At 36.8% G+C, this 21,799-nt stretch overlaps 1 protein-coding gene across 1 annotated transcript; it reads left to right on the plus strand.

Annotated features, from left to right (window-relative positions):
- The first annotated feature begins 13,842 nt into the window (after positions 1-13,842).
- LOC126786186 (indole-3-acetic acid-amido synthetase GH3.6) lies at positions 13,843-16,199 on the plus strand. Its single transcript, XM_050511936.1, has 3 exons — positions 13,843-14,263; positions 14,356-15,284; positions 15,379-16,199. The coding sequence occupies exons 1-3, from the start codon at positions 13,962-13,964 to the stop codon at positions 15,966-15,968; spliced, it is 1,821 nt and encodes a 606-aa protein (XP_050367893.1). The 5' UTR covers positions 13,843-13,961; the 3' UTR covers positions 15,969-16,199.
- Positions 16,200-21,799: the final 5,600 nt, after the last annotated feature.

Consider the following 21,799-nt stretch of genomic DNA (forward strand, 5'->3'; position numbering starts at 1 on the left):
CCATCTACATACTAGCTTGTCACAATGTCACTCATACCATTATTTCAAGAAGCAAAGAAAGAAAGTTTAGCTGAAAAAAAACAAGCAAAGAAACAAAACTCTAAAGTATGACTCCTTATGAGAGCAATCATCGTCTAAAAGAGATACTTCTTTTCGAAAGGAAATGTAAAATATTTGGTTTTTGTGGTCAAGCGGATATTCGCTCATCGAGGGACCCTAGAGTTTGCCTATCTTGGAACATAAAACGATGGGTTGCAAGGTTTTCAGAAATTAGAAATATATTCGATCTATGTCTTGAATTAGGGTTTAGGATTGGACATGAACTCCATGGTCTTAATCGATTTTGATGATGCTTTTGCTTTTGATTAGGAAACCAAAGACACCATTATTGGGAATCTAAGATCATGCTTAACGATGCATAATCGTTGCTTGAGAATCACAAAACTCAATCGAATCCTAGCTACATCATTAATGAATATATTAGTCACCCTCATTATCTTTCTGTGCCATCTTTCGACGATGAGGACTATTTTCTCTTCTTTGATGATCCATCTTGTCATCTTTTCAACTTTAGATGAATGTTGATTATACGCTAACACATAGACAGTCTAGACCATAATCAAAATGTTTTGTTAATTTAGGACACAAAGTTTTTAGAAATTATCATCTTCCAATCGTGGCCTTCAAAAGTAGCCGACAGACTCATATTTATTGGCATCACCATGTGATTTGCGACCTTACAACCAAGTCATGCGATAATACAAACAATTTAATTAATAGGTTTCTCCATCTCTTAATTTTAAGCATTTCATCAAGTGTGAAGGGTGAGATCAGGTCGAGTAATAAGGTGCATCATTCTCCCATATCATTACATTTCTATATTTTAAAGCAAACTTGTTATAAATTGAGTACAAAAAAAAACTAGAGGAACGATGTTTATAGATGCTAAAATACGAATCAAAACTCGTGAATAACCGAATATGAAGATCGATCACAGGAAAAGTTTAGTATCGAAGGCTAAGCACAACCCGCTTAACAGCGCCAAAGCTTCAGGGCTTATCCTTGTTATCCTGGACAATGTGACCAACGATCTAAGCTTTAATTGGTTGGTTTATCTTTTGCTCTTGTTGGATTAGGGAGTGAACTCCAATAGTCATATTATATATTTATTGGGAAACCACCAATCATGAATTTGTTAAATTACATGTTCTTTCTCTTCCAATTTAGGAAGTATTCCTTTTTAGGTCTTCTGTGTAGGTGATATAGCCATTAAGCTCTAGTGATGGCTTTTCATGCATGCATTTTATCTAAATTAACAACAATTATATAGTACTACGTCTTTTATGATGTCCTTAGAATGCTATGCTCCACAGCCATGAATAACACGATGTAGTATTCTAGTATAAGTGTAAACCTCTGGCTAATATTAAACAAGAGATTTCTGATGGCAATGATATCTTAGAAAGCTAAATAGCCGAGATTATGTCACCGGTTGAAGCCAAGAGTCGACAATGCTGATTCCAGCTAGAATCCAATTCAATTCGATTCTATGTATAATCAAAGCATTTGGATTTCATCAGCTTTTTGTAAAGCAATTAATAACTGTATCATTGAATATATAGTAATTCTGTTCATGCAGATGACCGAAGAGATACTGTTCATGCAGAGATTGCATGAAGTGATTTAGTCAACTATAAGATTTCAACTTATTTAGGTGTGTGGATTATATATAAACTATAGGCTTAATAGCTAGTTACTGTTATCCTTTTCTAAAAGAAAAGATTTGTAGCTGTCTAGGAATATTATAAAAATTCAAGACAATGGGATACAATAATCAGATTTTTATTTGTCAAACCGAATCGCGAGTTCAAAACCAGTAACAATTAGGTGGTTTCTACATGCATCTAATTTCGCGAGTTTAATTTTGGGTCGTCTAGCTCAACTGTCTATTCTAGGTGCCGATTGAAAACAACATAAAATTAATCTGCAGTTATTTTGTTCAAAACTTTGTATATATTTATGAAACTTCAATCTTATAATTAGTATATCTTTTTTTTTTTGGGTAAGCGACTTAAGGACTGAGCGCCCTTAGCCGAAAATTTATTAAACATAGAAAAAAAAAATACAAAGTCCAAAAGTAAACAAAAAGAATGAGAAAACGAGGGAAAAATATAATCTTCTTGTATACAATTTTGGGAAAACACAAAAAAGAAAAGCTCAAACAATAAAAAAACTAGCACTGAAATGTCAAAACTTCCTCAAATTCAGAGCTTCATGATGATGATAGTGTGATCTGAAACCTAAAACAGCCGGTCTTTGGAATCGACTTGTGTAATCAAAAAGAAAAACGATAATTTGGGAGTCCTAAAAAATCAGCATGCAAGAACTTGTGTATCTCCAAAGGAGGGCTAACATACCAAGTATATGAATCACATGAAATACCTAGGTTTGTCATCTTATGTGCTGGTGTATTCCCCTCTCTGAAAATATGAGTGCCATGAAATTGCATACATTGAATGATTTTCATATAGTTCTGCCATCTAACTCTGAGGTCCCAATGAGGAGAAAACATCGTTTAGTACAAAGACGCTATCACACTAATAGAATCAATTTCCAACCATAAACTAAACCAACTTCTAGAAGAAGCAATTTCAATAGCCCTAATTACAGCATAAAAGGATGAATTGCAACCTAAAGCTTGGCGGAAACACCCTAAACAAATACTAAAAGAATCCCGAAAGACATCTCTATAAGCTGCAGGACCAGGATTACCTTTCGCCAAACCATCCGTATTAACTTTGACACAGGGATTGATAGGAGGCTGTTGTAAGACAAACTGAATCTTGGGTGCCCTTCGGGAAATAGGACGAACACCAAGAGAAGATAAAAGGCAACTATCAAGAACACCCTTATAGTAACCTGGAATAAGTATACCAAAATGTCTAATCCATGCCATGACTGAACAATATAGTCTACAAAACATTGGAGACTGATTATCAAACATGAGTCTATTCCGCGCCTTCCAGATTGTCATAAAAGTAAATAAACCAGCTGCTAACCAAACATTATACAGTTGAGGCGAAAAAGACTTGTGACAAACTCAAACTCTTGTAGTTACAACTCCATTGCAATACCGTACGAACTATGAAGCCGACACTTGCGTCGATTTGTATCATAGTTCAAGGGACCGAGTTTAACTACTTTCTTACCTGGGAGAAAACGATAAAATTGATGAAGATGATATATGTGACACTGAAACGAGAGCGTACAGATTAGTCAATATATATCCAGGGGATTAAGGAAAGTTGTTCTTAGAATCTTAGATATTGGTATGTTATAACATAATGCTTAACACATTAATCCCTATCAAGAACATATTCATGTATCACATGTACCGCGGATTAGGTCAAATATTAAAGCAACTTGTGTTGGATGATCTAAAATATGTGAGCTCTTGTTGTTTATATTACTATCCAGGATGACCTGAACGAAAGATGATCGAGATTGCACAATTATGAATGGATTAGGTCTTCTTTGCTAGTCAAGTCATGGGCACGTACACCAATAATTCTCTGGATTGTTCGACCAGGTGAGGGATTGACTTAGTTTCAGAAAACGTCATGAACAGTATCCCCTAATTTCTGGGGCACTTGACCGACAAGAGTGCACAAACAGCTAGCTTCTCTGCTTCTGGATGAAGAATGGCCTTTACATTATCACCATCATCCATGGAAAACAGATTATTATTAATATTATTGAAGGTGAAGCTCCCATTTCTCTTAGGGGTAAAATCACAGTCACTATACGAACCCTAGCTATCAGAATTATCAACGAAAGCGAAAGAAAAGCATACGATCGAGCCAAACAAAAGGCCAAAGGTTTCGGCACCATTTCTTCTTATATGGTTACAGAGATAAGGACTACTCAGACCAAATATGGGCATGCAGATCTACCCGGTACGACTTGCTGGAGCAGTAGTGAAATATCCGATAGAGATGTGAAACTTTTTATGCTTGGTTCATGACGTGGTGACAATGGCATCATGTTGATAAAGTTGTACAGCTAGATATGCATTCCAACTTTGGATGATTTCTCTGTTTTGCATTGTCTTCATGTTTTCTAGTTCCTTCTTCCTTTGCATTTATGCATGTGATTAATCGAGGACATGCCCAAGGAAAAGGGGCGGTACAAGCCAAGTACTGGATTTTTAAGCTACTCTCTCGCCAATTTTTTCGCTTTGGTGGACTATCTATGTCACTTCCATTTTACCTTTCTGCAGATGATCATGATGATCTTCTTGTCTGCCAATTAGTGTGAGACACTGCAATTGTGTCGGCGAGTAAAAGATAACACAAAGTACTATATCTACTATAGATTAAAAATAATAGAAAGAATGGTGTTGGATATGGAAATTGTTATAGCCATTTCCTCATTAAGTTAGATCCTGCGCCTCCTTATTTTTCTTAGGGATGCATATATATATGTCTCAGCACATTAGCACGTACCGTAGCTTTATACCTAGTTTATACCCTAAAGATAAACCAATAATGTCACCAGCAAATGAAAAAAAAAGTTGATAGTATGTTTAATATGTTAATCGTTATAGCCATTGAGTGTGTGTGTGTGTGTGTAATTAACTGTGTGAGTAGTGAAGATTTCTTAATCTGTTGTTTGGTACTTTGGTTACATAGAAAATTGATCTTTTTTATTGTGTCCTATAATTCATGTAAGATCGTAAAAGTATTGGCTTCTCTTAAATTTCTTTCAAGTGAAAGCAAGTTGAAGATAAGAAATCATGCATTAGACTGTTTAGAGCGTGATGAAACGTGAAAAAAAAAAGTCTGATTGATGACTGACGTTTATGATAAGGAGCTTTGCATGCGTTAACTTACCGCAGATAAGACCCTTCAAATCTGAAAAAGAAAAATGAGAGAGAAAATTATATGCCCTGATAAAGTACCTAATATGTACCATTTGCTTCAATCAGTTAGCTAGCGCCACAATGTAATCGATACTTGACAATTCATTTGCAACAATTAAACTGTAAACATGATATAATTGAACCAGCAGGTAGCTAGTATCTGATCCATATACTGTTCTCTGTCGAAATGATCACAATTAAGGTACATTTTATTGCTTCTAGTCTTTTCATAACTTGACAAGATATATGCTTTAAATTCCTCAAATAATTGAGTCACCAACAAACAAAGTACGTCCATACCTTGACATGACAAAAAACACTTTTGATGTAACAAATATGAAGTTGCCAATACAAAACCCATTCCTTCGTTTGCTCCAATAACTGAGCTTATGAATACACCATCAAAGATCTTTCTAATTCTCGCAATATATGATAAAAACTATGTCTTTTGAACTATACGTCTCGTTTTTTTCTTTTGTCCAACAATTTTGCGTTTCTTGATGTTTAAAAGCAGTACTCCTCCGTTATATATCAGCTAGGTTCTGCAGAAACTCCGAGGGTTATGATTCTTGTTATATGTATCAGCTAGGTTCTGCAGAAAATTGGAGAGTAAAGATCTTCAGAGGGGACAACAGGATTAGGGTTTTTGGGGTTTGGAAACTTCTGGCTAGTTTCTGCAGCTTTTTTATGAATACTATGCAAGCGCCACATGTTTTTCCTGCATTCAACATGTTTCACGTACAAACCCTCGATCATCATTTTGTTACTTGATTACTTTTTCACCTGGACAAGATAAGAAAGATTCCACCGATAATTCATGAGCTGTAAGTACTCCTCATGAACCCTAAAGCATTAGGGTCCTGACCTCCATCATTGCACGAATAGGAAGCTGAGCTTTTTCACTTCCAGTTCCAGTGGGTAGGGTTCAAAAGCCAAAAACCTCCCATGTAAATCACGAGCTAGCTTCAACTTGAACAGTAAAACAGACACAGAATAATCAACTAAACTAAACTGGTCCCAAAAGATGCGTGTGATTAAGGAATAGTTACTAATTTTAAAACCCTAACAGCCAATTAGGTTCGGGTCAAGCCTCAAAGTACTTAACGTCATTGAATATTATGCATGGTGATTAATACCACGTACGTACTGTCAAAATAAGGCAGCAGGATCCTGGCTTAGCGATACGTTAATTATTCCTTTTTACATATGTTCGTGCTGTCAGTGACAATTTTTTCCATGTTACACCCAAAGGGCAACATGATATTAGGGACCATAATTTGGGTCTCTTAAAGTTAATCCTAGCTTAATTAAAAAGCTGTTGAAGGACTTACATCAAAAATCCAGGTTTCTCTATGTTATCTTTTCTAGCTGTTAGTTAATCATTTAAACGATAAACAAAGTGGTTTTCAGTATCTGCCTAACTAGCCAGTGTCAATATCTTCGTGTGAACATTTATATCTGCCCCTGCAGATCTTATGAACATGATTCAACAATGTGAACCTCATACTACATGTACGCAACGTACAAGAATATTTGTTCAGAAAAATAATTAACAACTAGCCTTCTTGCACGTACTATGCACATGCAAAAATTGTGCTCGCACGTGCATCTATATTTTCCTTTTCACTTTCGTGTTTAGGTCAAATTTTAGGGTTTGTCTGGGGTACATCGATGTACACTATACATCAGGTGCTGAACGGCTGGCAAGAGCTGTCATTTTCTGCACGCAGTGGTGGTGGTGGTGGTGTGCGGTTGGATGTGCCGGCGTATACCATACATCCGCGTAGGATAGATTTTTCCCAAATTTTATATTTAAAACAAATGCGCCAACCTATTGAAACATACTTCTTTACAATTTAATCTTGATTTTTTCCGAACAATTGATCAATCCAAAATGCTACAATGTGTAAATTAACCGTGTATATGGCCAGGTAGTTGGTTACTATTGATAACCAATTTAAAGGATCTGCAATTTTATTTTTGGGAATTCAAGAACAATTGTATCGTAGTTTGAGAGGTTAATTAATTGCAAATAGGTTTGCTTGGACAGATTGCTTACCATGTTATTAGGAGCAATTGAGGTACAAATAATTCTCTTCCATCGGTGTTGATTTTGTCCATATATATCCATCCCCTCTTCCATCTCCAACATCTCATTCCCTGCATATCTCCTCATAATTACTCGTAACCCTAGATAGATTTACATCAACTAATGGTGATTACCAAAGAAGTTCGATATGATAACAAACCTGCTTGACCAACCTTGTATAGCCTTCACTAATCACTATCTTCTCCCAATGACAATATGCGTTTTGTTTACCACGTGGCAACTTCTAGAAAAGAAAAGGGTTTCAAACTCATCATATCAACAATTTCATAGAGATAAGTCATAAGTCATACCTTTTATTGATTTATAGTTTGGTAAATCCATGCTTGAGATATCGTTTTCCATCATTCGAATTAGCACTTAGCAGTAACTGGTGGCGATGTAGAGAGTGAGAACAATGCTTGCAGATCAGGTAGATACGTGGGAGGACTACTCCTACAAAACTTGTCCTCTGTTACTCTTTTACCCTTTATAGGAAAAGTTATCTATATTAAACCATAAAATAAATAAAGGGAATTGTTGGGTTTTTGAGGAGCAGTTCCATAAGGCTTATTGCCTTAATTAATACCGATGCTATCATTTAAAACTATTAACCACATACACTAATGTACCTTAATGGTAAAGTAAAGTTCCTTTCTAGTCGGGTACTCCTTTACTCAAGAAGCATATATATAAACCGCACAATGTGAGTGGTGAAAATCGATGATTTTATTGTAATTACTTGGTGGTCAAAACATATAGACGTCCTAAATTGTATTATAAGTGTAGTTCCACACCTTGCTTGTTTTTAGAGACATTGTTAACACTATTACAGATATATAATATATTTCATCATTACCTAAAGATGCAAGTCATGCAACACCTGTGAGCCGGCCGGGAAACACCAAAAACAGAACACACGCCCCTTCATACTACGTACAAAATATTTTCACAGTATCTGCTACGCATAATTAAATTTAATTAGAGCATATCCTCCCTGTTTCGGTAACTTCTCTCAAGAGTCCGCTGCATATGATAGAGCTTGGAGTACTATTGGTATGAAGGGGGTATTATACTATCATTGACAATCACGTACCTCTTTCGATCTCGATAATTTTTTCACAGAAGACCACAATTTAATGGTATCTTCATCACTTTTTTTTTTCTGATCTCGAGTTGTTAAAACAACTCAAAAATCTGGATAAACAAAAGTGAAATATGAGAGTAAAAGAGAGAAGTCAACGGTCAAAGATATGCATTACCGTCTGTCTCCCGCACAAGGCACCACACTCCTCCCTTCTATAGATTTGCATTACTTGCATCAACACACATTCTCTCTCTCTCTCTCACTGGTGCAACAAAGTCCCCAAAATCCCTCCGATCCCGAACACAAACACAAACAATAACACGAGATCGCACGGAGCACTATGCCCTCCCCACCTGGGCTCGGCCCTACCTGCCTCCTCGGTGCACTCGCATCCACCCCAGAATTTCTCCTCCTCCTCTTCTCCCCCCCAGTCCACCACCACCACCTCTAAACAAGTGGGGGGCGGCCCCCACTCCATCTCCTCCTTCCTCTCCTTCGTGTTTTCCCAGTGTTGTTTTTGCGTTCGAAGCAGATCGTGCTGGCTTCCTAGCCGTTCGATCACACTGCCGGTCGGGTCTCTTGGCGGGTCAATGAGCCTCCGCGGGTGACACGTGAGGCTTGGATTAGGGCAAAATGGGGGCGACAGGGGACGACTCAGGTGGGGCGCTGACACGTGGGTCAGCACGAGACATGCATTCAGGACGAGATGATGTTTGCTGGCGTCGGCTAAATTGGGGTTTCTAATTGTCTTCGCAAGATGATACCAATTGTGTTGATGACATTATGGTGAGTATGATATGTACAACTACTCCATATGTGACTTAATTAATCTAGTTAGATGTTTCACATCACCATTTTGGTTAAAATAGTAATCAACACAAAGACTTAGTCATTGAACGATGATGATGTAAAAAAGTGATAAAAAAGTTGGAGAAATAACCAGTCTTTTTTAATAAATCAAATTGAAAATTCCTTAATGAAAGCCATATATATATATATATATATATATATATATACATATATACGGAGATTTTCAAGTGAGGAGGTCCGTATCTTAAACTAAGGTACGAATTTTCATTTTTTATCAACTTTTCGATCGAGTTTTCACATCTCTACCGTCTAATCCTTAGATAATAACGTATAGATCACCTCTGTAAAATTTCAACCAATTTGGTAATCATTAAGGTATCTAACTAAGTTAAACCAATAAACGGATTAAATATGCCGAATTTGAACAGTTCATGTGTATAATAGAAAAACGCAGTTTTGAGTGATTTAACGATTACCAAATTGGCTGAAATTTTGCATAGATAATCTATACGTTATTATTTAAGGACTGGACGGTAGAGATGTGAAAAATCGATCGAAAATTGGTAAAAAATGAAAATTTGGACATCCGCACTTGAAAAGCCCCGTTATATATATACACGCGCTTTCATGAAAATAAACCTTGGTATGCCAATATTTAACTGTCGCTTTTAGTATGTTAATCCTCATTTATTTTGAGGAGTGAGGCTTATGTGTATCCTTACTAATTTTAGTATTTCGATAATTAAGTTAGTATTTACATGTATAATAGGCATCATACTAGTTAAACAATTTATTAAGGTCGACCAATGCATGCCAGCGTGTTCAGAACCAAATAAGAAAGTCCCAAAATGATGCTTCATTCTTTTAGTCATCAAAATCCGTAAAATCCAAATGTATGATCAACTCCACAAAGAAAAATGGATACAATGAAGTCAAGAAAATACTTGAGGAGGCCCGGCAGCTGCATCGTTTTCTTACTATATAGATATATCATTTGAAAAGTTAATTATTCTCGATGACTATTTGAAAAGTTAATTAGTTTAACAATGACGTGTGTTGTCATCGTCTGGTTTTTCTAATCATAGGAGCAAAGAAAATCTTTAACTAATTGAAAGAGAGACTAATCACGTATTAGTGTGAAATGAGGTCTATAATCTCTAACTAGATAGGTGTACCTTCAACTGATTGTACGTAATTTTCTCCCGAGCTAGAAAATAAAGTGTGATTGTGGCTTTCTTGCAATCTAATCACGTATTAGTGTGAACAGATCTATTGCAGTACGTATGCCAGCTAGCTGTTATAGTTGAAGTTTCGTGCATTGACTGGATCTAAACTCTATTTTAAGAAGTAACAACATTAAGTAGTCTAAACAGCTTTCAGTTAACTGTCTATTATTTTGCTCCACTCTACTAAGAGTTAACCTAACTTCGCTTTCTATATATAGGTCCAAATTTCCAATTCAAAAGTTAAAGGGAAAGAAGTAATTCCGATCGATAGGCTAACTATCTTGGTACAGAACAAATGACCCATAGAATTTTCCCATATACACTTCAGTTAGAGATCGATGTTTTCTTGTTGAGTTGTTGTTTTTATTTTTGTGTACGTTTGTGTTTGTGTTTGTTTTTGTGTGTCTGTAGTGGATGTATAAAACGTGATGAAAGTATATGATCAGGAATTATAATATATGATGTGGTTAACAAGGTATACGCATATAAGAACCTTAAGAGTTCAAAAGTTCTATTATCGTCGTGAACGACTCTTCTTAACTTATTGCCAGACTAGCTTATTCTACTCAATTGGCCATCTGACAAAATTTTCAAAAAAGAAAAAGAAAAATTATTATATATAACCGCTACAAATATCACGTAGCGTATCTCTTAATATTATTGGTTCATTTTTTATTGTGATTGTTTCTGATTGGTTCTTATATGTAAATAAAATTTGTTATTTTTACCACGTGCATGTTAATTATACCATGTCATAATATGATTGGCTGGATACATCACATGACAGTGTCACGTAGACACGTGGTGTAGCGGGTATACAAAATAAGTACTCAAAGAAAAGAAATTAAAGGTTAAAATATCGATCATATGTTTGTGTGTATTGATCGTTTTTACATCAATTAATTTACTAATACAAAATTTAATGAACTGTCATGTTAGATGGAGTCTAAAATGCAAATTATAGAGACACCATTTCTGCCAAGAAACATACCTATATTCACATATTTAGGACATATATGTTTCTCAATCTTTTGCAATGCCATTCACAATCTTTTTTAATTATAAAGATGAAATACTGATAGAGAGTTTATTTTAGTTGAAGAGTCACTTTTATTTTTCTCCTTATTACTCACTAGCATTGCTCTACACAATGTGTGTATAATTGTTTTTTTTCTTCATTAAAAATTAGAAATATGAGAAGTTAGGCTCCAATTAGGAGTTAGTTACCCTTTTTTTACTGCTCCTAAAAACGTGGCTTGATCTTCTTGGATAAGAGGAGATTTCAAATTCCTAAAGATAAAGATATTCTAGTGCGAAGGAAAATTATGAGAATATTGTTTTCTTTCTCGTTTTACCCTTTGTGTATGGAATTTCTAAAATTGAGTTGTTTAATAAATCAAGGGCAATAAAAGTAATTAGCAACTTGACAGTTCCATATATAAGGCATGCCGGCTTAATTAATACATATTTGGTTGTCATACTCTATTTTACATTAATTGTCAATTAAGCTCATGGACTTACAGATCGAGTTCAATTTAATTAATTAAATTTTAATTTTCCTCTAGACGTAAATCTTAAATTGACATTAAAAATTTTGATACATTCTTATCTGTACATCCTAATTTTAAGGCTATTTGATTGTTGACTGTCTGCTGGCGTTTTTATTCGAGAACGCTTTACAAGAACAATGACATTTCCAAATAAACCCGTAAATTTGTTGTGAAGTGAAACACCATAACTTTTCTTGTTTGGGAAGAAAGACCCTATTTAGAGTTATAAGCTGGATCTTCTCTTATTTGAGCAATAAATAATTCTATAGTAACATATCATCTCCGCCATGATTTTCCGAAATTGAGGAAGAAATGGTGGCGCATAGGTCATCACCCGGTAATAATACTAAGGAAAAGTTACCGTAATGAAAGTTTGTTCGAGCCCTGGAGGAGGTGGCTGCCGGTGTTTTGTGGACACCTGGATGGTACGTACAATCGTTGTAAGGAGTGTACTTAACTTAACACGGGTCAACCGGATATTGCCGGTTTTAATTGTCTAATTAGCCCTAAGCTGCCTTTGAACGCTTTTACGAGGTCCGTAAGTAACTACGGTTTTCATTTTACGACAAGCACACATTGCTTTGGGTTGTAGTTCTTCAGTCCGGTCCACTACTTCCGGAGCGTCTGGGTGAATAGTGAATACTATATTGAAAATTGGTAAACAGTAAACTTGAGCACGCAAAAGTGGAGATACAATCTTGGCTGATCGACTTGGGCGAATCATTTCGATCTCAGAAATTGGGATTTCCATTGGGCAATCTGGAAAGGACACAGTCATTTTTCTAGCTTTTCTTCATGTAGTACCCCTAGCTAGCTTTATAAAAAAAATCTAAATTTAAACTAAAGAAAGAGTAGAAATGGGAAAAACAGTTCGTAGCAGCAGGCCAGTACGTGAATATAGGTTTTACTAGTTGTAATACTTATACTTACGAATTACTATTGCATGATCACCAGCATGTTCGTTTATCTTCAAACATGATCCATGTTGAATTGATGACAAAATAATGAGATAATTAGCTTGATGTCTTGAACAATAACATGATCTTCCAAGGGACTAAAATGTTGTCGTTATACTATCAATTGAAATTTTCCTTAACCCCTTCGACTCGCGGTTATTGTACATTATGATGATAATAAGAGTCAAACTTTTAATAATAATATGTATTACCTTAGGAAAAAATTATTATATATACCCGATACACAGTTTACGTAGCGTACCCATTTAATATTATTAATATATTTTTATTGTGTTTGTTTCTAATTATTTACTCATATTTAAATAAATTTTTTTCTTTTTTCACCGCATATATGTTTACCAACACTATGAAATATTATAGCTCTCATGCAATAACAACAAACCGTGTGCATATATTTTGGTAAAAAATATGTAATATATTTAGGCGATCAAAATTGTCACTGGTTATGATGGAAGACATCGATGATATGATTAGCATGCGATATCTTTCGGGTGTCAGCATATACCATATCGTACACTCGTACATAGTTGACTATCATGTTCTTACCATATATTACCGAATGTCTTAATGGCTAATGATCGAGAGTGTGAGTCTCCCTTAAATCAATCACCGTTGGTCATTTCGTGTTTCCCGAGATTGTGGGTGGTAACATTACAAATGTCTTTTTAATGCATGTGTATGCGGAAATGCTAGAATGCTATAATTGTTGGTGTACATATATGACAAATTATTTACCATGTATTTTGATTATAATTTATAAATTGTCGGAACATTTGGTGGATCATCTATCATGGTGTACTGTTCAAAAATTTTGCTAACGCGAAAAGTATGATACAACAATACCAATAGTCGTTGGAGGTTTTATATTTGGCTTGCTAATCGTAAAATGACTAGCCGGGCCTAGTACGTTTGACTATCTCCGGTGAGGTAAGTCGGACCTCGAATTTGAATGTACCGAAATTCCATGTTTCTGTGTGTCATATAAGCAGGTTCGGAAAAGAAAAACAAAATGATACCAACAGCTACATATTGACTATTCTGCCCTTCAGTATACTATGCTGTTACTTTCTGATCCCCACTGGCTTATATCTGCTGAGGCGGAGGCCTCCATTTCTTCGCTCTATATATACGCGCCATCTCTCTTTCCTTTTCCCCCACACCAAAAACCATCACTTCTGTTTCATAACAACAACCATCTCCATCGCCCTCCCTTCTATCTCTCTCTGTCCTTCGATCTCATACACTTTCAAACCCATCTCTTTCTTTCTTTCTCTCTCGCTGTTTTGGTTGAGTCCAAAAAAACCATGCCTGAAGCTCCAAAAAACTCTCTGAAACACCAGAACGAGAAGGCTCTTAAGTTCATCGAGAGCGTCACGGAAAACGCTGATGAGGTTCAGAAGCGTGTTCTGAGCGAGATCCTAGCTGCAAATGCTCATGTTGAGTATCTACAGCGCCACGGCCTCAATGGCCACACTGACCGTGAGACTTTCAAGAAGCTCGTGCCTGTGATCACCTACGATCATATCCAGCCGGACATCAACCGTATAGCAAATGGCGACACTTCCCAAATTCTCTGCTCGAAACCGATCTCGGAATTCTTGACAAGGTTTGAACTTGACCTCAAAATTCTGAGTTTTTTGTTTCCTCTGTTTTTTGTGGATTTTGAACTAAATGGGCTTGTGTTATTTTTTCATGTAGCTCTGGGACTTCTGGAGGTGAGAGGAAACTGATGCCAACAATTGAAGAAGAGCTGGAGAGGAGGTCACTGCTCTATAGCCTATTGATGCCTGTGATGAGCCAATACGTGCCTGGACTTGAAACCGGGAAGGGAATGTACTTTTTGTTCGTAAAATCTGAGGCCAAAACTCCTGGGGGCCTTGTGGCTCGTCCAGTTCTCACTAGCTATTACAAAAGCTCTCATTTCAAACAAAGGCCTTATGACCCTTACACAAACTACACCTCCCCAAATGAGACCATCCTCTGCCCTGACTCCTACCAAAGCATGTACTCCCAATTGCTCTGTGGCCTCTGCCAGAACAAAGAGGTCCTCCGGGTTGGCGCTGTTTTCGCCTCCGGATTTATCCGAGCCATTCGCTTTCTCGAGAAGCATTGGACAATTTTGTGCAAGGATATCGAATCCGGGACTCTTAACAACCAAATCACCGACCCATCTGTTCGAGAATCGGTGTCGAAAATCCTCAAACCAGACCCGAAGCTAGCTGGTTTCACTGCCACTGAGTGTGGGAAGAAATCATGGCAGGGGATCATAACTAGGCTGTGGCCTAACACAAAGTACGTGGATGTTATAGTGACTGGCACTATGTCACAGTACATACCTACTTTGGATTACTACAGCAATGGGCTTCCTCTGGTTTGCACCATGTATGCTTCCTCTGAGTGCTATTTTGGGGTCAATCTTAACCCAATGTGCAAACCCAATGAGGTTGCTTACACCCTCATTCCCACTATGTGCTACTTCGAGTTCCTCCCTGTTAACAGAAACAATGTCAACTCGGATTCAGCCTCTGCACCCGAATCGCTTAGTGAGAAGGAGCAGCAACAGCTGGTGGATCTTGCTGATGTGAAGCTAGGCCAAGAATATGAGCTTGTTGTCACAACCTATGCTGGTAATTAACTTCTCTTTTGGTATTTTCATCTAACAGTTAAAGTTGTAATCTTTGTGATGGGTTTGTGCTTAAAATGGAGTTGTTTATGTTACAGGACTTTACCGCTACAGAGTTGGTGATTTGCTGAGGGTGGCAGGGTTCAAGAACAAGGCTCCACAATTCAACTTCATATGCAGGAAAAATGTGGTGCTAAGCATTGATTCGGACAAGACTGATGAGGTTGAGCTCCAAAATGCTGTGAAGAATGCTGCGACACATTTGGTTCCATTTGATGCAACTGTGGGAGAGTACACTAGCTATGCTGACACTACATCAATTCCAGGCCACTATGTGCTCTTTTGGGAGCTCAGCCTAAATGGCTCAACTGCAATCCCACCCTCAGTGTTTGAGGACTGCTGCTTGGCCATCGAGGAGTCACTCAACAGCGTCTACCGCCAAGGCCGAGCATCCGACAAGTCGATCGGGCCACTGGAGATCAAGATTGTTGAGGCTGGGACTTTTGACAAGCTGATGGACTATGCCATAAGTTTGGGAGCTTCCATTAACCAATACAAGACCCCAAGGTGTGTCAAGTTTGCACCCATTGTTGAGCTCTTGAACTCTAGGGTGGTGGAAACCTACTTCAGTCCCAAATGCCCCAAATGGGTCCCTGGCCATAAGCAATGGTGCAAAAACCAAGATTGAAACTAGCAAGAGGGAAAGTGTTTCAGAGGAAGAAGAGAAGAAGAAATGACTGCAATTTGGACTCGATAATTGATCATGTTAGGGAAGAGTAACAAATACCCATTTTAGGTTAACCTTATGGTTTATGTTCAATCACCATCCTTTTTTCGTTTAACTATGTTCTGTGTAGACTTTTAAATTAGCACCATCATGTATAAAGTCTAGTTCATGTTTCATGGAAGGAAGCTCCTTTTAATTTTCCTATTTGTTTAGAACTAGCTGCTGTTCATCATGGGACGTTCATTCTTATTTCCAGCCAGGTTTCCTGGCCACTGAAGTCTAATGGGCCTCATATACAACTGTGGTAACGGCACTTAAAGCTCAGAATGCCAACCTCTGATGAATTAGTATATACTATTCCCTTATCTTCATCAATTTCTCAAGAAAAAGGCCACCCACTTTTCTGATAGTGTATGTAATCACAGTAATTGAGTCACTTTACCTCAAGATGAAAATCTTCAAAATGAGGCTCTCGCCCGCCACGTGTATCATGTTATGTTATTTCGAACTTTTTACGAACTACTATCGTCTCCCAAAATTTTTATCATTTTTGTGTTACTGTAATCAGTACTTCCAATCTCGTAATTTTTAAAGATAGATTAAATAATGTCATGTTAAGGGAAATTGATTCGTTGGTGAAAGTCATCACGACTAGAAAAACTTACACAAATGGCTTATGGAATTTTGATTTTTCTAAAATAAGCACATTGTTAATAAACCCAAAGTCACCTGGAATTTTGGATATTTGTAGTAAAGAAAATTGCATGCCATGCTTGTGGCAACTCAGTATTATTAAAACAATTATCATTGTATGAATTTGGTCATTGTATTCAAAAGAAAAAGACACCAAAAATGTGACAGTGTCCAAGATTTGATAAGTGTGTATGATTTTGTTACAGAAATCTCTGGTGTGGTTGGAGATTGATATTATCCATGGGGAGTCATGAGGAGGAGTCAAAAGACAAGAACTGGTGCATTTGGTGGTACTACTAGCTCAGAATATTGGTCCCTGCTGTTGCTTTTGCTTGCTCCTGTCTTCTAACAGAAACAAAACCTGTTTTGATTTAGGCAGATTTTGCCGAGTCAGCTAGTACTTCTCGGCCAGACCTGTGGTCAAAATAATGAAAGCTCGCAGTAGACAAACCCAGAAAAGAAGCGGTGGAGACAAGTTCAGAGAGGACATGATTTCAGGGTACGGTGGTGGACTGGTGGTGGTGGAGGAGATAAGGGCGGTGCAGTGGCGCAGTGCCTTTGGTGACTTTTCTTCTGCTTTGTGTTCATGAGCACCAGTTTAAAGTGACCACCGCTCTTTCCACTCCAGTGTCACACAATGTAGTCCAGTCAAGGTTTGGGGACTATTTCTGGATAGTTGTCAAACAAAAAGATCCTCCGCCCAAGTTAAATCTCACACAAAAATTTGTTGATTCATTTGTCAATGATGCTTTTGGGCATGTTAACTTTGTTCATGAATCAATATAGGTAATGATTGAGATTTGTTTTTTGAATAAATGATATAATGTATCTAAAAAAGAAATGATATAATGTAATTCAAAGGTTGTCGATGTCTTTATAGTAAATACTAATAATAATATAATGTATGTATCTTAGAATAGATATTCGTAGATATTCGAATTCAAAGATTGTCGATGTCTTTACAATAAAAAAATAATAATATAATGTATGTATCCTACAATAGATATTGGAGGAATAACTTACGAAATTTGTAGCAAGTTCATTTACTAAAGTTCTGCAACAGAGAAACTTTGATAAGAATTTAGTTAGATTAAGAATCACTGCCCTCCTGCTCTCAATGCTTACAGAATTGATTATTTACTTCCGATTAATTACCGCTGGGTAGAAAAAATTGACAGATTTCTTCAAGGTGGTAAAAGTTCTACAGAACCTCGTTGAATACAATTCAAAGGAAAAACTCGGCGAGGAAATGCGATGAGCATAGAATACGTGCCCCCTAGCCCTAGAGTCTTACTGAAAGAGGAACGAGGACCATCTGTAAAATCTTAACACGTGGCAGTGAAGCTAGCGTTGCCCTGAAATTCTGGTAAAACTATTCTGTATTTCTGATTTTCTGATTTTCTGTTGAGGATGTAGGACCCACATTGGTTGGGCCAATGAGAGCACAGAAGTGCCACGTGAGCTGTCGTTTTGAGTTTCGCTTTGTTTGGCCCCTACCCCCTACATATATATTAATATCTACATAGCAAGGGGGGAAAGGTGTTTGACTGATTTTCGTCATTGAGGATTTGAGAATTGAGATGAGCATAGAAATTTGACCAGCTGATTTAGATTAGGAATGAAAGAGGTTTAAGATAAGTGGTACCCTTAATTTCAAACTTCTTACATAACTTGGTAAATAGTGATTTTTAAGTTGGACAAAAATATACATCAAATCCGATGAAGTCGTTAATGTTGAAAGAAAAGCATCTATAAATTCTCATAGTTAAAATTTAATCGTATGTAAATAAAATTGTGAATCTTTGCTCGTGACACAATATTTCCGTTGCAAATCCACTAAATGTGATACTGTTTTTAATTTCTTAAAACAAATATGAATTGTAACTAACTAATTAGATCTTATTTTAAGAGTGATAATTGATGATATATTTTTATATATATAATAAGAGAGAAAAAGTCTAACCACGTATTGTGAATTAATGTTCTTGAGTAATGATAGGTGAATTAATTTGGGTATCACATCATCTCATGTACGTAACTCGTGAGGTAATTGATGTGCGTGATAAAAAGAGTTAAAAGACTAACTTATTACTCAATTTATGTCAATGCATGACAGAACAGTCAGAACTCATGCGAACTTAGCTTTCATGTAAAATGTATCTAATATTATTAAAAATAATGATTCACTTAGTATTATTCATACATATCCTAATCTTAATTCAATTCCCGACTACCTTATCTAGTTTGTCACTTGGGCAATTGGCATGGATCAAATGTTATAGATTATAATTTTCAACATCCCATGCGAGCAAGAAAAAATTTGGATCCAAATCATCCAACCACATGAATACATGATAAGTTTTCCGGTAACAATTGCTGCGCTGTTCTTCGGTTAGGAAATTACGTAGGTATGTCCAGAAAACACTGCATCAAATCTCCTGCAGCACATGCGGCAGTTACGATCGCACTCATCAGGTACATAAATACTCTAGCTCTCTCTATCTTGATCTTAGTTCATCGAGTCAAAAATGGAGTGATCTAGGGTTTCCAAAGCTGAGAACAATAAGGAAGGGGCCAACGGTAGTCGACCCCTCCCAAACGACAAATAGGTGTGTAGCCACAAAACACCACACAACACAACACCAGATTAAAATATCAATCATTTGGGAGGAGGGTTTAAGCTTAATACATGAGCTCTGCCCCGACCGGGTGGTCGTTCAAATATCCGGCCCCCATAGCCCAGACTTCACGTGAAATGTCAATTGTTCTCCGACGAAGGCGACGGCCCAACAGGGGGCGGTTATGGAGGGCGGAGAGCTACTCGATCACTTCTCACCACACCCCAGCACTCACTTCACACGTGGGCTGTGGCCTGAAGAGCTCTCCACCCGCACGTGAGGGGTTATTCGCTTTGGTTTCCTGCCAGGCTCACTTGATGGGCCAGGGGGTCATTCAGTTTGGGCCCAGAGATCGTCATCCAGAGTGTTGAAAACTGTAGTACAGTATAATTTTTCATAGTTTGAAAATAGTGTGGTTAGGGTTTACACTATACAGCTATAAACAAACATCATGATATTTTATCATGAGGTGCATATAATTGGTCACCTATCCGTTAGTGATATCCAATTACGTGTAAGCCTCAGGTCCTGGCCAAAAAAGAAGAACTTGAAAGTTTTTTATTTTTATTTTTTTATCAACAAGAACTTGAAAGTTGAAACAGAAGTACAGAACGGAAGATTAGGGTCAAAACCATGGCCAACGATTGAAGATATTGAGTTTAATTAGGGACTGTAATTAAGAGAGCACCTCTCGAGAAACTTGATGTTTAGAATGTGCACGTAGAACATGAGAAAAAATTTCAGTGCTCCCGGAGAACCACGTGGCAACTCCGTGGTTCTCTTCACTTATTATATTTTGACACATGGATTTATTACATTAAAGTTATAATTTTACATATTTTTATTATTTGTGAAATGACTTTCATGAGTATTGATAATTTTGAACTAGAATTTTGGGTTTAGAGTTTAGAGTTTATGGTTTAGGGTTTATGATTTTAGAGTATAGGGTTAAGGGTTTTAGAGTTTAGGGTATTAGGATGTAGAGTGTAGAGTGTAGGGTTTTAAAATAAAACCCAAAATAGTCTTTAATAAAATAGTTTAAATATGATTTTTTAAATTAAATTCTAAGTGTCAAATGGTAATTGGATGAGAGTATTACTAGACATTGTCAAGTGGTTGACTGAAAAATTAGAGAGTGTAATTAAGAGAGCACATCTCGAGAAACTTGATGTTTAGTATGTGCACGTAGAATATGTACGTACATGATTCTAATGTTCATCAACAATATCAAGTTATTTACGTTAATTACGTGCGCATGAACGATGATTGACGCTGGCGTATTTTAAGAAGCATATGGAATAAATACACCAGTAAAAGTTGTGAAATTATTATTGAATGACAGAACAACGCGCTCATTATTGTAACTATAGCACCTCTCAAAGTTTTGGGCTATAATGCAAAGGTTTATCTCTTTTTCAAATTGTAAGAACAAATTAAAGCAGTCGTTGTGATCAATCATGTATCCCCAAATAAATTACTAATAACGTTTCTCATGATTACGTACCACGTACGCAGTTTCATTATCCAGCAGTAGTTGTTTGAGAAATGAATTCGACTGAGTGGTTAGAAGTCTTCCTAGCGAGTACCCAGAATTGTTGAAATCTGCTGCACAGTCCCATTCTTTTTACACATGCATGTTGCTTACCCGTCTAGCAAGTTAGGTTAAAACCATTCAAATTATAGGATTTGATCAATTGAAACAACTAGAAGTTTGAATAGATAATGAAAACTATTAACACGCAATGCTAGCTTAAGATTATATAACAGATCGAAACCCCTTAGTCGACCGCCATGACAAAAGTGGATATATAGTAAGGAACACCTGATCTGATATGTAAGAGCCTGATCAAGTCACTACTGTCAGTTCTGTGGTTGGATTGTTGGAACTTGGAAGTTGGAAGAACTGGTGATCAGTAAACAAACAAAAACATTTGGTTTCAACGATCTTTCATCGCTAATTAAAAAACTTCAACTGATATAATTGAAACATTCTGCAGAACATAGGGAAAAATTAAAATATCAAGACATAAATTAAGACATTAGACTAGTGAGTCATACCCCCTTTGTATATTTGCGGCGTAGTTGGTTTGTTTAATTTTTCAAAGTTCAACCACTCTAGCTATTTCATAACATAATTAACATATATATATATAGACGGTGTTGTTGCTGATAAACTGTTATGTTCTCAATCAACGTTTTTTGGGATATTTGACCGAATTATTGTCAGGTACGGTTTAGAGTAGAGCTAGATCGTGTACACACACACACACAACAACAACAGCCATCGATCCAAAGATGGCTAATGGTTGTTGTTCATTTGTCTGTTAATGTCAGGTTGTGTTGGCCTGGGATCCGATTACATGTCAATGTCTTTCGATACAGTGCTGCTTAGAAGACGACCACACAGTCCACACTTCGTCTTCAAACTAATCTATACATCTTCAAAGTTGGATCCTTGAAAAAAGAATGTAAATAAATAAA

This window comes from Argentina anserina, chromosome 3 (genome assembly GCF_933775445.1).
Source record: "Argentina anserina chromosome 3, drPotAnse1.1, whole genome shotgun sequence".
Lineage (NCBI taxonomy): Eukaryota > Viridiplantae > Streptophyta > Magnoliopsida > Rosales > Rosaceae > Argentina > Argentina anserina.

Excerpts from the sequence above, each read along its gene's own strand:
- LOC126786186 (XM_050511936.1), top strand. The coding sequence starts at position 13,962 with ATGCCTGAAGCTCCAAAAAACTCTCTGAAACACCAGAACGAGAAGGCT. Across the intron at positions 14,264-14,355 it reads ATCTCGGAATTCTTGACAAG|CTCTGGGACTTCTGGAGGTG; the intron begins GTTTGAACTTGA and ends TTTTTCATGTAG. Across the intron at positions 15,285-15,378 it reads TGTTGTCACAACCTATGCTG|GACTTTACCGCTACAGAGTT; the intron begins GTAATTAACTTC and ends TTTATGTTACAG.